A 13,909-nucleotide genomic window follows, 5' to 3' on the forward strand; every position below is an offset into this window, starting at 1 on the left:
CACATATTATTATTATTTTCATTCATAAAAGTTAAATAATGACTCACTTTATGTTCCAGGTTTGAATGTAATGAATAAAAAAGCAAATGAATGTTTGCATACTTAATTCTAAGCATACAAGGTAATTTGAGATGTGGAAAGGGAATTTCACTCCATCAGATACACCTGATACATCTGTTAAAGTGCCCGCCAGAACAATAAAATATTTTCCCTAAGCTCCAAGCCAGTGGGCCCTGTGGTGGCACGTGTTGGCAGATTACTGAGCATGGTGTTTCTGAGAAACACATCAGGTTACCAGGACAGTCACAGTCTATTTGTGTGTATATAGACACTAGTACTATCATACGAGATTCACTGGTGATCCTTTCATCTTTTTCTCTCCTCCCATCAGCTGGAAGCCAGCCCAGAAAACACCCCAAATCCAAAAATGCTCTCTGTTTAAGAAAGGGATAAAGAAAAGGAACTAAAAATAAACATATACATTATAGTGTGGAACAGGATTACTGATAAGGTCAGGGTGACTGACACGTGCCCATACCATTCATGTAGTGCAAACAAAAAAAACATATAAAATCTATGAGGTGTGGACGTGTGTTTGGATCACGTTAGAGAAGGAGGTCTTATGAATTCTGTCAAGATATTAAAGGATCAGGAACGAGAGAATCATTTGCCACTACAAAGGGCTTTAAAAAAGGTTTACTCATAGCATCATGCTGCCAGGAGGTGGCAGCATTGCTCCATCAGAATGAGAGTGAGGTAAGTTGATAAAAAAGAAAACTTCATGCCATTCAAAGCTGAACCATAGATTTAAGCTACTCGTAGTAGACAATGGAAGAATTAACATATCTATAACTTTTAGGGGCAACAATAAAACCAGCTGGTCAACTTATCAATTTATCAGTACACTACAAAAGACTGTACTGAATAGTTCTGCTTCCTGAAAAAAATACTTCCTATGGCTCTATGTTCTAACCAAAGACATAAAGCGAGCTTCCCAGGAGTCAATGACTAGCAGAGATATTTGCTGCGGCACCAACACAAATGCCCTAACTGATTCCACGGTTGGGGCGCTAGACGTTGAACACAGGAATATGATACTGACGAGCAGGCCCAGCGGGACTGGAACCATACATCCACCTTAAATAGATGTCTAAACCACGACCTTGAATAAAATGCAACAAAGCTTAGCTGCACTCAACACTGCAATATATCCCTGGTTAGTAACATGGTACATGTAGTTTGAGTTTCCTTATGTGAGGTTAAAATAACATGTTACTCATAACCGTTACAATGCAAAGTGTTCCTCTGCAGACACCCCAGTGGGTAATAATCTGTATCAGTGAACGGATGAGATCATAAAATATGATGCAATCCCCATGTGTCTAAGTGTGTGTGTGAGAGTGTACATGTGAGAGAGTGTGTGTATGTGCTCTTATCCTCATTTCCTTTCTTCTGGCTCTTCTTGGTTTAGCCTTACTCAAGAGACAGGAAAACATCTCTGACCTTAAAGCTGACTCTCATTAAATGCCACTTTTATTTACCACTTTTATTTGCTTATTGAACTCCTACACCTGCTCAACAGACAGAGGAAATACTGAGTCATACTTCATCAATCTTCTATCGTCAGCAGTTTCCCTACTGGATGGTCCATGACTTTTATAATTGGAAATGTAAACACTTCAAATCTGGAAGTGTCAAAAACATGGGACACTGTTTGAATAAAAAACAAACACAAAACTATGAAAGGATAGTCTAAAGTACTTGTTTAAATAATGTTAAGTAATCAGAGGATTTTAAACTTTTCAAGACATTGTTAGTCTTCATAAGACATAACATAGATGATAGGCCATGACATATGCAGCTATAAACCATAGGACAAACCACGATGCCCCAAACACAAGACTTCTGCAACTGTATGTAAGATGTAAGTAGGTTACAAGAAATTCTGATTATATTTTTCATAGATTTGCCAAGAAGCTTGTTTTTCTTATAGCAACTCAACATTGTACACTAAAATACTTCCATTTGTATTTTATGTGCACAGAAATACGACACAGATGTATTTGATGTACGCACTCTGCTTTGTGTAGCATGCATGAAGCTCCTCCTGCAGAGAGAAGCGGTGGCTTCATAACAATCTGCACAGATAGCACATAGCAGAAAGATAGTCTTTGAGGAAAAGACTTGTCAGCCTCACAGGGAGCAGCTGTAGTTTGCTGTATAGTTACAGTACTGTTGCATGGTGCTTATCCGCTGTGACCAATTAGAGATAGTTTCCATCACCGTTCCTGACTCAGGATTTCCTCACCAAGAAACGAATGTGCTCTGCTGGGTGGGTAGCGCCAGCAAGAGATGACACACACGCAGAGTGCATGGCAGGAAAATCTACCCTAATAAGTGTGAAAACAGCTTTGATGTGACAGATTTCAGGAGGGAGACAGTGTCTCCGTTTTGAGGTAAGGTTCTGAGTACAAGGCTGATACTGAGGTTACAAAGGATAACAATGGCAAGATAATATTTGTTGCTCATTTACATGACATCAATCTTAAACTGACTTCCCCAGAAACCCAGGGATGAGAAGGATGGGGTAGATCTCTTTTTATCACACACATCTGCTGGCAGGCACTCATCATTGTTAGTGAGCCTGGCCAGGGCTGAATGCCAGAGGCAAGCTGCTGCACCTCCCCATTATACCCTTTCTCTTTGTTTCCTCTGTGCCTCCATCCAATACAGTGACTGATCTTATATTCTCCTCTTTGCTGACTAAATGCCACTGAGTTGCAAAGATGACTGACACTCTCAGGAGACAACACATTCGAAGCTTCACATGGGAGCGCAGCTTGTTTTGTCACCCATCCTGTTCTCTTCGTCTTTCTTCACACCGTCCATCTATTTACATCTCTCTCTCCCTTCCTGTTAGCTGTTCTTGTTCTCTCATGCTCTGTAATCTATCATTACCAGGTTCTTGTTTCTCCTCACCTTGACTCCCAACATAGCACTGAGCGAGTAAGGTATCAGATTATGCCATTTCGCGGCTGTCTGAACCCCAAGATGCCCACCTCATTGCCAAGGTGCCCCGTGCCTTCTATGATGCTATTCTCTTGTTTCCATAGTGATGATAAATAGATTACATATTAATTCCTCCAGAAATAGAGGCGGAGGTCAGAGCCTCTACTTTCTTGCCTGCCACCCGGGTACTGTCTTGTTATGTAACAAACCTAAAGGCAGCAATGCATTAACAGCTGACCTGGAGAAGATTTCTTCATCAAATGTTCTAGCTGTTGGGGAGTCTCAATATTGTACAGGGATTTACATGATTTTTCAGACAATAAATGTATTTGTAAAATTAATTGATTATAAAGAAAAATAAAGCTTCAAGCTAAAGTAATAAGACAGAGTTGCATATTGGGTATTTTAAATCATTCATGCGAAACAATACATTTTTCTTACTTGGCTTTGGCATCAGCATCCTCGTGGCCTTTACTGGATACATCCTCCAAACCTCCAATCAGGTGTTTGAATGAACTGTAACACAAACAGTAAATGTTCATACAACATAGGATCTACCTGTTTAGTTTGAGAATCTACAATGTACCAAAGTAAACAAACATACTGTAGTATGTAGTCTATGAAGAGCTTATGGTTAGAGGGAATAAAGCAGTTTGTACACTCTGTACAATAAGCTGGTGCAATATATGGCCAGACATCCATAAAAAAAACACTGCCAGTTATTATTAAATATTCATCAGTCTGCTTTTAGACACAAGCTTCTAAAATCACTGTGAACAGATGAGAAGACAGAGCTACCCTGAAGAGATGTAAAACAGTGTGATAGCAGACGGATGAGTAGGAATTTTAAAGACAAAAGTAGAGGCAGTGCATCATTTTTTTAATGAATGAATTACTAAATAGAAAACATTCTGTGCCTGGTGATAAAAAAAAATCTCTGGATAAATATGCAAGTTAGATAGACTATTCTATTCTTTAAATACTTAGTAAAGTAAATTTAAGTAAATTTAATTTAAAGAAACAGTGAAACCATATTCTTTTTTGGGATTTGTAAAACTGACAATAAATGAATCCAAATTAATTTGTTACATTTCGTGATTATGACTACGGAGGATATGAAAGTTAAAGAAAGATTATGATGAGATTTTAACTGCACAACAATATGGTAACTTGCTGAAATACAATCCTCCAACGCCTGGGGAGTTCTGGTAAATGAAAAATAACAAATAGACTTTGGCTCATTGCTCTCTTAAGTATCGATGCCTATGCAAAACACAGAAAAAGTAATGGTGACAGTTTTCATGCAAGGATCATCAAGCTGTCAGCCAGGAGATTCAATACATCTGGTGTTTCCTCCTGTTGAGAACATAATGCCTGTGAGCTGGGACTGTTTCCGAGATGAGCTTTTCTTTAAACGTTTGGCTGCTTACAGTGTCTATTGCACTCAGTTGGTGACTAACTGCTGCTTGATTTCAATCCCCGTCTCTTTCCCACTGACTCTACCTCCTGCTTTTTCTCCAGCTCTTATCTTACCTCTCAAGCTGCAATGTTTCATGAATGTACGTAGACAAACAACTATTTTAATATTAACAACCTGTATCTACACTGTAAACTGGCCAAACTGCATGACAAACACACACACACACACTATGAGGTAGCTCTGTGGGCCATGGCAGCATTAGCTGCTTACTTGCTGCTATGACAGGCAGAGTTAAAGACAGCAGTAATCACCTGTGCTGGATGACTCACTCACTATCTCTTCTACTAGCCCATTTGTTCTTGCTATGTCCCCTCAGGCCAGGGGGAGGCCCTGGGTAAGCTGAAACCATCTCCTCCCCATGCCCAATCTGTCCTCGCCACACAACCTAATGACAGAGATGCTCGGGGACTAACCGTTTACTTAAAGTGTGACGTCAGATACACTCCATGAATGATCTTATCATAAAAAGATGATAAAATACATGATACACACAAACATCCTTCTGCAATACAAAAAAAAAAAACAGCAAATGATTGAGCTGAGATTAGTTTGGCTGATGTGAAGCTAAATATTATGGTTATGCTCTTTAATAATCTCCCAGAAAGCATCTTTAATGAAATAACCCTCGTTACTCATATCTGCACAATGAATTTAGGCAAATTAGGCATTTTACATCTGTTTTGTTTACACTGACTGCCTTATTGACACTTTTTGATCTCTGTTTAATAACTCCCAAACCTCATGAACAGCTATTTCAAGTACTAGAATATTATGAAATGTGTGTTATTGTATGGCTACTGTAGCCATAAATGTCTCATTCAAGATAAAAAGTAGAATACAATAGGGAAGACACACAAGTTAACAACTCAGCAACATCAGGTGCACAGAAATATCTAACGTTTGCTAACATTACCATAATGTTCAATTTATGCCAGACCACAAGTTGTAGAAGAAAGGCCTGAATCCTGAATGTGTTTTAAAGTTACATACTTAAACTAGACTAGCAATTAAAACGTTAAGCATGATCCAGTAAATAGATAACCATAATTTCTCACCTCAGATATAATTCAGGAAAAAAAAATTACATTTTTATTCTCTCACATTTCTCTTTTTAGTTAGAAAATGAAAAGCAAATGTGTGTGAAAGTGTACTATAGATGTGGGTCTGTGTTGAAGTCTAATTAAAGTTAGCGCTTGTTTAGTCTGTTCCATGTAATCCCCGCCTGACCATAATCCTGACCATAATGAGCAAAGAATAATTTGTGGGCTAGTTTTGCATGGCTATATTTATTTAACCCTTGTACCACTGGCCAAATGAATTTCTTTTTTTTAATGCTTAAAAACTAAAGGATTGACAATGTGGAGCAGTCATTGTGTCTCTATTGAAATTGAGTTTATTGGGATAAACTCTATTGATACTCACTCTCTGTCAATGACTAGACAGGTGACTGCCTCTGCTGCAATAACGTTGGCCGTCCTGATGTCCTCCCTGGAAAAAAAAAGAGAAACATACAACACAATTAGGTGCAAAAGCAAAATTTAAACATTGGATTAACCGTGTGCGCATCATCAACTTCAATTATTATTAATTTAAAATACTGTACTTTGCCAGTCAAGCCTAAACATTTGTACGTCTATAATGAGTCTTATTCCAATTGATTCACTCCATAAACATGAACCCTGGCACATGATGAAAACATCTCTTTTAACAGGCAACACACATCACTGCATGAATGGCATTACTCTTTATCATATTTGACATCAAGTTCATCTTCCTCTGATGATGATGCTTCTCCAGAGGAGTCGCCCCAGTCGCATGAATCCTCTGAGTCTGTATCCCAGGAATCCATCCTTCACTGTGACAAAGTTTCTGCACCAAGGGTCCCACAGTGATAAGCTGAAAGCCTGAACTAGCACACTGCCCAGGGCAGCCCTCCAACAAAAGACACGTTTGTAGTACTATATAAATGTCCAACTCAATTGTAGGGTTAACCACTCTAACACAGACTAAAATATTACAGAAAGATGAAACATTCTTCTGAGGATGTCCCATAAGCAGATTATTTCAGGCCCCATCTTTTCAAAAAAGAAGGAAATATCATATTCTGGATGAGTTTAATATCCCAGCGGACAGAAAGCAAAAGTTGAACCGGTCTCTGTTCTAGATTTGGAAAGAGTGATCCAATTCGATGGAAGTGAGAACAGTAACTGGCAACCACTCTCTGCGTCTGATCTGAACTCAGACATATGGCAATCTATTTCAATGAGCTGAGGTGACAATTCCCTCCTCATGCTATGTCAACTCCCTCTGCCTTCACTCGTCCAAGCACACACATGCACAACACCCCCTGCTACACACACCCACACTTTGCCTCTCTTTCTGCTGACGCCTTTGGATAAAGGTTGCAGCTGGTGGGGCAACAACAAATTTTGAAAGGTGAGGACTACAGAGCAGAAGAGAGGAGTGTGGAGGAAGGCAGTGTTTGTCAGGGGCAAAGGATATATTAACAGAGGAGTACTGGAGCCCTCTGGCCAGCAGAACACATACAGTTTTTCATTCACCTCTGATAACCCTCTATGACCTGCATCCATGCTCTTAACACCATACTCTGGCAATCCCTACACCACCTGTTCATCTGTTTACCCACAGCAGCATTCAGTACTTTTATATAAGCACGCTTACAGTATTAGTAACCAGGTTAATGGGTAAAAGAACAACTAATGCCCCACTTTAAATGAGGACAATGTACATACAGTGGTAGTTACTATTGATTATGAAGAGAAGAGAAGAGAAGAGAAGAGAAGAGAAGAGAAGAGAAGAGAAGAGAAGAGAAGAGAAGAGAAGAGAAGAGAAGAGAAGAGAAGAGAAGAGAAGAGGAATTTAATAGGCCATAAGGGAAGCATAAGTACCCCTAACACAGGTCTAAGCTGACTGTTCAAATATTCAGAAGCTGAACAGGGAGTCAACTTGTGCTGTTCGGGCACAAATGCTTGTAATGTGCCAGCTGTGAATTTGCTGGTGACAATCCGTCAGCTGTAGTCACTTTTAAAAACCATTCCCCGACTTCTACAAATTTACCTGCCTCTATCGACAAGAGGCACAAGCTACACAAGCTCATTTTTATTTCATGTGGATGTTCAATGATACTCATTGACTTTTTTACGAAGTCATTATAATACAAGAAGGCTACTGGTTTAAACAACTTTAAATATGTGTTATACTAACAATTAGATTACATGGAAAACCTTTTATATTTTGTAGCTGTAACCTGGATATAATGTTATGACGTGGAAGATTGAAATATTTAAGATTCTACACGCTAAGCACATTTTTCGCATTGACCATGTTAATTCCTTTGTATATAAAAGGTCAGATCTTAGGCGTAGCACCTGTAGAAGCCCATCCTAAGTGTTTGACACCACAGTTTTCTCATCAATGATAACAAACTACAGTAACAGCAGCACCCACAACCTCAGTTAATTTGTGTTTTAGAAGAAAGTCTATATTGCACTGTGTCATTTACTAACCATGGTGATACAACAAAACAACACAACACTAAGGGCTCTACTGAAATAGTAGTTACATAAGCATGAATAATTATTGAGAGACCTCAAGGGTTTCGTATTAGAGAGCAGCTTGTTACACCTGTCCCATGCTGCTCGACTCTAGCCGAGGAAAACAACTTAGTGTGTCTTTGGGTTGATACTTGTAATCTTCTATGTGAAACACAATCGCTCAACAATATCTGTCAGAATGATTCATTTGCACACTGCTGAGCTTAAGTCATTCGCTAAGCCTCTACACATGTTAATTGCAGCGCAACAAGAAATGCATTGGAAAACAGACACGCACATGCACAAGTACAGACGCACAAAAACAGCTGCATGCCGTGTCTGGAATGTCCTTTGGACTTGAACAGGAGCGAGCCTGTGGTGTTGATTTCCAATAGATGGTTGAAATGAAGCTGGTAATTAAACAGTGATCTGGTGTCCTCGGAAGAGGGTTATGAAAATAACGTACAGGCTTGGAGGCTGAGAGTGTGGCAGGCTGCAGTGAGGGAAGCAAAGCTCGAGTCAGGAACAAGAGGTATCATTGAGAAACAAAGCGACTGATTTGTGCTCTAATTCTGTTGCTGAGAAGTATTCAGGTGGGGCCTGAAAGCTATGTATGAAACTGCACGGCTTGGTATTAAAGTACTTAAGTAAATGGCTGTGCCAAAGTTTCTTCAGCTTTTCCGCACTAACTACACAGTGTGCAGATCTTACATAACTGCAGAACACGACCGCTTTCCACACAAACTATTTATTTGTATATTGATGAAAACGTATTTCTCACAATTCCAGGTAGTTGAAGATTGCCTTTAAAACACTTCCTATTGGTACATTATTAACATCCAATAATTATTGTGTTAGTAGGTTACTCTCAAGTCTCAGGTGGATGAGCATTTCCCAAGGACATGCACCTTATGAAGGAATGTGCACATGAAGGAACAGTCCCTGTTTATAATTACATTACAGCACATTGCCAAAATAAAAAAGTAACGGGATTAATTTATACAATATACTGATTAACCAGCATTAAATAGTTGAACTGATTTCTTCAGCAATCTAAAATCATGTAGTATGCTTTATAAACACTAACAATTGATTTCAATAAGAAGACCATGTTGATGCGTCAGGGATAACATCCTATCAAATTTGGGCAGCACAGACAACCAGCAAAGGTGTTGATTCTTTTGCATTGCTCAATAAAATATATGCAAGCGCCCAAGCCAGCTGGTGCAATTAAGGCTGAGCTAAATGTCAATACTAACATAAGGACGACATTATTAATATGCTGGTGTTTACCAGGAATAACATTTATCATGTTCAACATTTACCATGTTAACCTGCTACTGTAACATTTGCCAATAGTCACAAAACACAATTCTCAGTGGTACCTTTGTCAACACGTCCACACTACCAAAGCCTCTCAGTGATCTTGGGGAGCTATTGTTGACATTGACACCCATTAAATTTTTCTCACTGACATCACACTTTTTATATAGTTTCTAAAGTTCCTGTACTGGAACATCACCATAAACATTCACACAGACACACATGCAAAATACCCTCAGAGGAGGTCAGGACACTGACCTCACTGGGCACTGTTGTCTGTTTTCTTTTTTTTTTTTTTTTTAAGGTTTTACACCTCAAATGAAAATTCACACTTTACCACAATGAGGAGACAGTGACATCAAATCCATTTCTGACGAAACTTCAGCTTCAACCCGGACAACTATCTTTTCCTGGAACATCCTTGGACAGGATATGTACAGTACATACTGTAGTATTCATTCATTGCCAAGCATACAAAAACCATTTAAAGGACACATGCAATCTGATACTTCTCCAGCTGCTTCAAAGTACACGCACATCACACTGAAGCACTTACACAAGCTCCAACACACCATTATGGCTGGCAGCAGAAGATACTTTGATTTGTAAATATGTTGTTCTCACACATCAAAGGCTGTCAGATAGAAAGAGTAGCCTTTGAGTAAGGGCTATTGAGTTTCATACTCAAGGACACACGCGGTTAACTTCTAATTAGATCTTTCTAATTCTGATTCGATCGGTCGATGTAGAAGAGCCCTCTGATCAAAAGCCTGGTTCGAAGATGGCCAGCATCTCAACCATTTAAATTTACAAGACATGTTTGACCATCAAAGGTATAGTTAAATAGGCTTCGCTAGCTCAAGATACTCCATGACAAAAGGGCATTCATGGCAACAGACGTTAACAATACAGAGCAGATCCTAAAATGGGAAGGGCGTGTTTTTCTAGTGGGTTGTACACAAGATATGGACATTTTTAAAGCATGAGATGTTCTTGAAGGTGCCTTGAAGAGATTTACTAAACTTGCTCATGGAGACACTATAGATGTAATGTACAATATACAGTATGTGCCTGTGCCCATACATCATCATCAGTATGAAACAATAAGATTTTTATGGTCTTCCATAAAATCTGGCACTAATCTGGCACAAAATTAAAAGCAGTTCCACTTAACAGTAGCACAGCTGCTAAACCCTGTTAAAGTAGAACTTTGTGTCATGCTCTCATTCATCAAACAGCTCATTTTTATGTCTCTGTGCAAATTGGAACAACCTACTCCTCCCACTGCCAACAGATCAAGCTTCCTGCGGCTCACGTGTCCCACATGCATTTTAATGCTCATCTTTTATATCCTACAGTTATTAATTTCAACATATGGGAAAAGCCCAACCATCTGTGCAGCCGCAGAACTGAACGTCATACATAGCACCCAGAGTGTTCTTTAAAACTAAATAAAACAAATGAGTAACTGCATGCTTTTCAACCCATAAGCTGTCATTTATTTTCCACGTACATACTGCTTGGTTCAACCTCAATTTTTTTGTGTCTTCAAGTGTGTAATGCATTCTTCTGAGGTGTGACAACAGCTTCAGAGCTGATCTGAGTGGTTTTCACATTCAGTGGCCACAAGATGGCAACCTCTCCATTTTTTTCTCAAGTCCACACCATTGGCTTTGCACTATGTACATGCACTCAAATGTATGCGCATGAGCGCATATGTCGTCTATTTCAACCCGATCCCCCACAGACATAACAAACTTCTGACTATTTTCTCTGTCTGCCCTGCCACTGTTTTAATAATAGATTGTCCATGGAGGCACACAGTTATGACAAGACAGGACAAACAGAAGGGTAAAAATACCAGGGCACTGGTTTTTGATGCCAGAAGCCATATAAAACATCTTTATTACACCCAAGTGTTCTTTTAGTGAAAGTATTTGATCTTTCAGATGGCACCAAATGTTAACAGGACCCATGAATCACACCATTCCTGTAATATATACAGCCTGGATACAGCCTGGTTCAAACTTGCCTCAGTACATCATTACAGCCAGGCTACATGTTCCTGGCACAAGATTAAATAGTATAGACATTTGTTCTGATGCTTGCTTTATGTTTGATTATTACATGTTTATCTTTATCACTATGAGCTGTCGTGTTAGTAAAAGCAACTATGCTCACATATTTTACCACAGATGTTCATAAAAGACAAACAAAAAAGGGTGACAATTCATTATTACTGCCAAGGACAGCATGGAGATGTCCTTGATATTCCGATGCTCTGGCAACCAAGACAAGAAATGAGAAGAAAAGACAAAAGCATTTAAGGCTCACATAGATAATACGGTCTACACGAAGTGAGTCTTCAGGGAAGACACACTGTATGACTGTCAAACACAAAAGACAACTCACAATAAATTACTTTTCATCTCTGAAGTTCCTTGTTTGTGTGACACAGCTGTGTACAAAACATAGGATGAATGGATTACCTCCAATCTCCACTATCATTTGAACCTGAACTACATTTTTTTCTTTTGATTTGGGGAAAATTACCTGAGCTTTAGAAAGAGAAGTATGCCACAACAAATGTTTGTGTTTGTATGGTCTGCAGATAGGGTTAGAAATAAAATATCAGCATTTCGGCTATAAAACCACTTTATATAGTATAAACTTGAAATATGACAGTTGTTCAGTATCAGAAAAAAAATCACATCTGATTAAAAACATTCTGATTTCTATGACAGTCTATCCCAGTTCTTTCTGAACGACTCAAATTTAACAAGCTCTCCTAGCTTCAGAGATTGAATTTGTGTCAGAAAATGAGTCTGGAACAGCTACAGTAAATCAAGCCTGAAGCTGTGTAACATGTGGCCGGTGTTAAGCATTTCCAAACATACAGCAGGTTATCACGCCTGTCAAGAAGAGTGACTGGTGGAAAAAAATAAGAACAGATAAGTGCTGGAGGCTGATTGATAGCAAATTAGAAAGAATAGATGCATGTTAGGAGTAAGAGAAAGGGTATTAAATACAGGTTGTGAGAGAAAATTAGAAGGCAAGCGGGTGAGAGTGAAGGAGAAAGAAATGGGAGAATAGAAGATATAAATTGGAAGAGGCAGTGTTATTAGGAACAATCTTACCCTTGCAATGCTTTCTCTCCAAACCAGTCGCCTTTTCCTAGGCTACGCAGGTAGACGGCTTCTCCATTGGGCAAGTCTTCCCTTGTCACATTAACCTGGGAAAAATGCAGGAGGAGGACAGTTAAAAGACAAGAGTAGTGTTACAGAGAGGAGGATGGAACAAAAGTGAAGAAAGGACAGGTGATAACATTATGTGTAGCAAGAAAAAGATGTGTGTGAGATGTGTGCTGTGCTGTTTTGTTTTAAAGGGACAGCATTTCATTTACACACCATTCCAACAGAAACTGACATGTGAATATTCTCTCAATATGGAAGGTAAATCACACTAATACACACAGGGGGGAAGCACTGGTGTGACAGACATCTCTGTGAATGAGTGGTTTGTTACAAACTAGTGGAACTAGGAGGCGCCGCTGACCACTCCATTAGCCAGATGACATGAGTGAGTGGCAGCACTGCCTTGTGCCACTAGATTGTACAAATCAAAATGATGGCACTTGAGTAGATTTTAGAGGAAGCGAATCATTTTGACTAATGAAGTCTCTTGTCTTCATCCATTTGTCAGTTCTGCACAGGTATAGCAGTGGATCCAGCACTAGGACTCAGTAACTCTGTCTACACCTGGAGTGACAGCTCAATTATTTATTATTCAATATGTTTAAGTGGGGGCAGAAAAAAAAAACAGAGAGAAAGCAAGGGGACTTAGAGTAAAACATGTATGTCGAAAGGCACAATAAATGTATGCTGTGAGACATCCAAACTTGGTGAAATGTCCTCTGGACTCAATGCTACTTCTGCAGTTTAGAGATAGAGACAAACTGAGAGATGTGGAGATGTGTGTCTGTGTGCATTCATGTTCTTGAGCATGTTTATGTGTGATATAGCTGTGGTGACATTGTGGAGGAAGTGTAGCAGTCATCTTGGCATCAAAGCATGTTAACAACTCAAGTACACGAAAGAGATCCAACACTGCTGATGTTGGATGGGACAGTGTTTCATCTGCGTTCAGCATAAAAAACCACCGGTGATGGCAGAAAGGTAAAAGTGACTCCATTTGCCTTTCTAGATGCTCCCATTGCTGCTGTAAGAGAAGATGAGAGACACGGCTCTTCTCTCCCCTGCTTTGAGATGATTGACGACAGCCAACTCTCACCCCAAAAATACTACCATTTAGCTTCAAAGATAGGTGTCCTTAGCCATGTGTGCCATGATACCGTGCGTTGTGATGCTAGTGATAATTATTTTGGTGGTAGGCTAGAGGCACTGTTCTCACCTTCCCTTTACTGATGATGAAGAAGGTGTCTCCTCTGGCCCCCTGTCTGATGATGTACTCTCCGTCTTCATAATGTGTCTGTCAGAAGAGAAGAGAAGAGAAGAGAAGAGAAGAGAAGAGAAGAGAAGAGAAG

The 13,909-nt window shown here is 39.4% G+C and overlaps 1 protein-coding gene across 2 annotated transcripts in view; it reads right to left on the minus strand.

Moving 5' to 3' along the window:
• LOC113159779 (cGMP-dependent protein kinase 1) overlaps positions 1-13,909 on the minus strand; it is a 69,375-nt gene that overhangs the window by 5,960 nt on the left and 49,506 nt on the right. For both annotated transcript variants that reach the window (XM_026356681.1, XM_026356680.1), the window contains exons 6-9: positions 13,777-13,854; positions 12,504-12,598; positions 5,912-5,977; positions 3,451-3,525 (exon numbers count right to left, since the gene is read on the minus strand). In XM_026356681.1, coding sequence (XP_026212466.1) covers positions 3,451-3,525; positions 5,912-5,977; positions 12,504-12,598; positions 13,777-13,854 — 314 coding nt within the window. The remainder of the gene's footprint in view (positions 1-3,450; positions 3,526-5,911; positions 5,978-12,503; positions 12,599-13,776; positions 13,855-13,909) is intronic.

This window comes from Anabas testudineus, chromosome 15 (genome assembly GCF_900324465.2).
Source record: "Anabas testudineus chromosome 15, fAnaTes1.2, whole genome shotgun sequence".
Classification (NCBI taxonomy): Eukaryota; Metazoa; Chordata; class Actinopteri; order Anabantiformes; family Anabantidae; genus Anabas; species Anabas testudineus.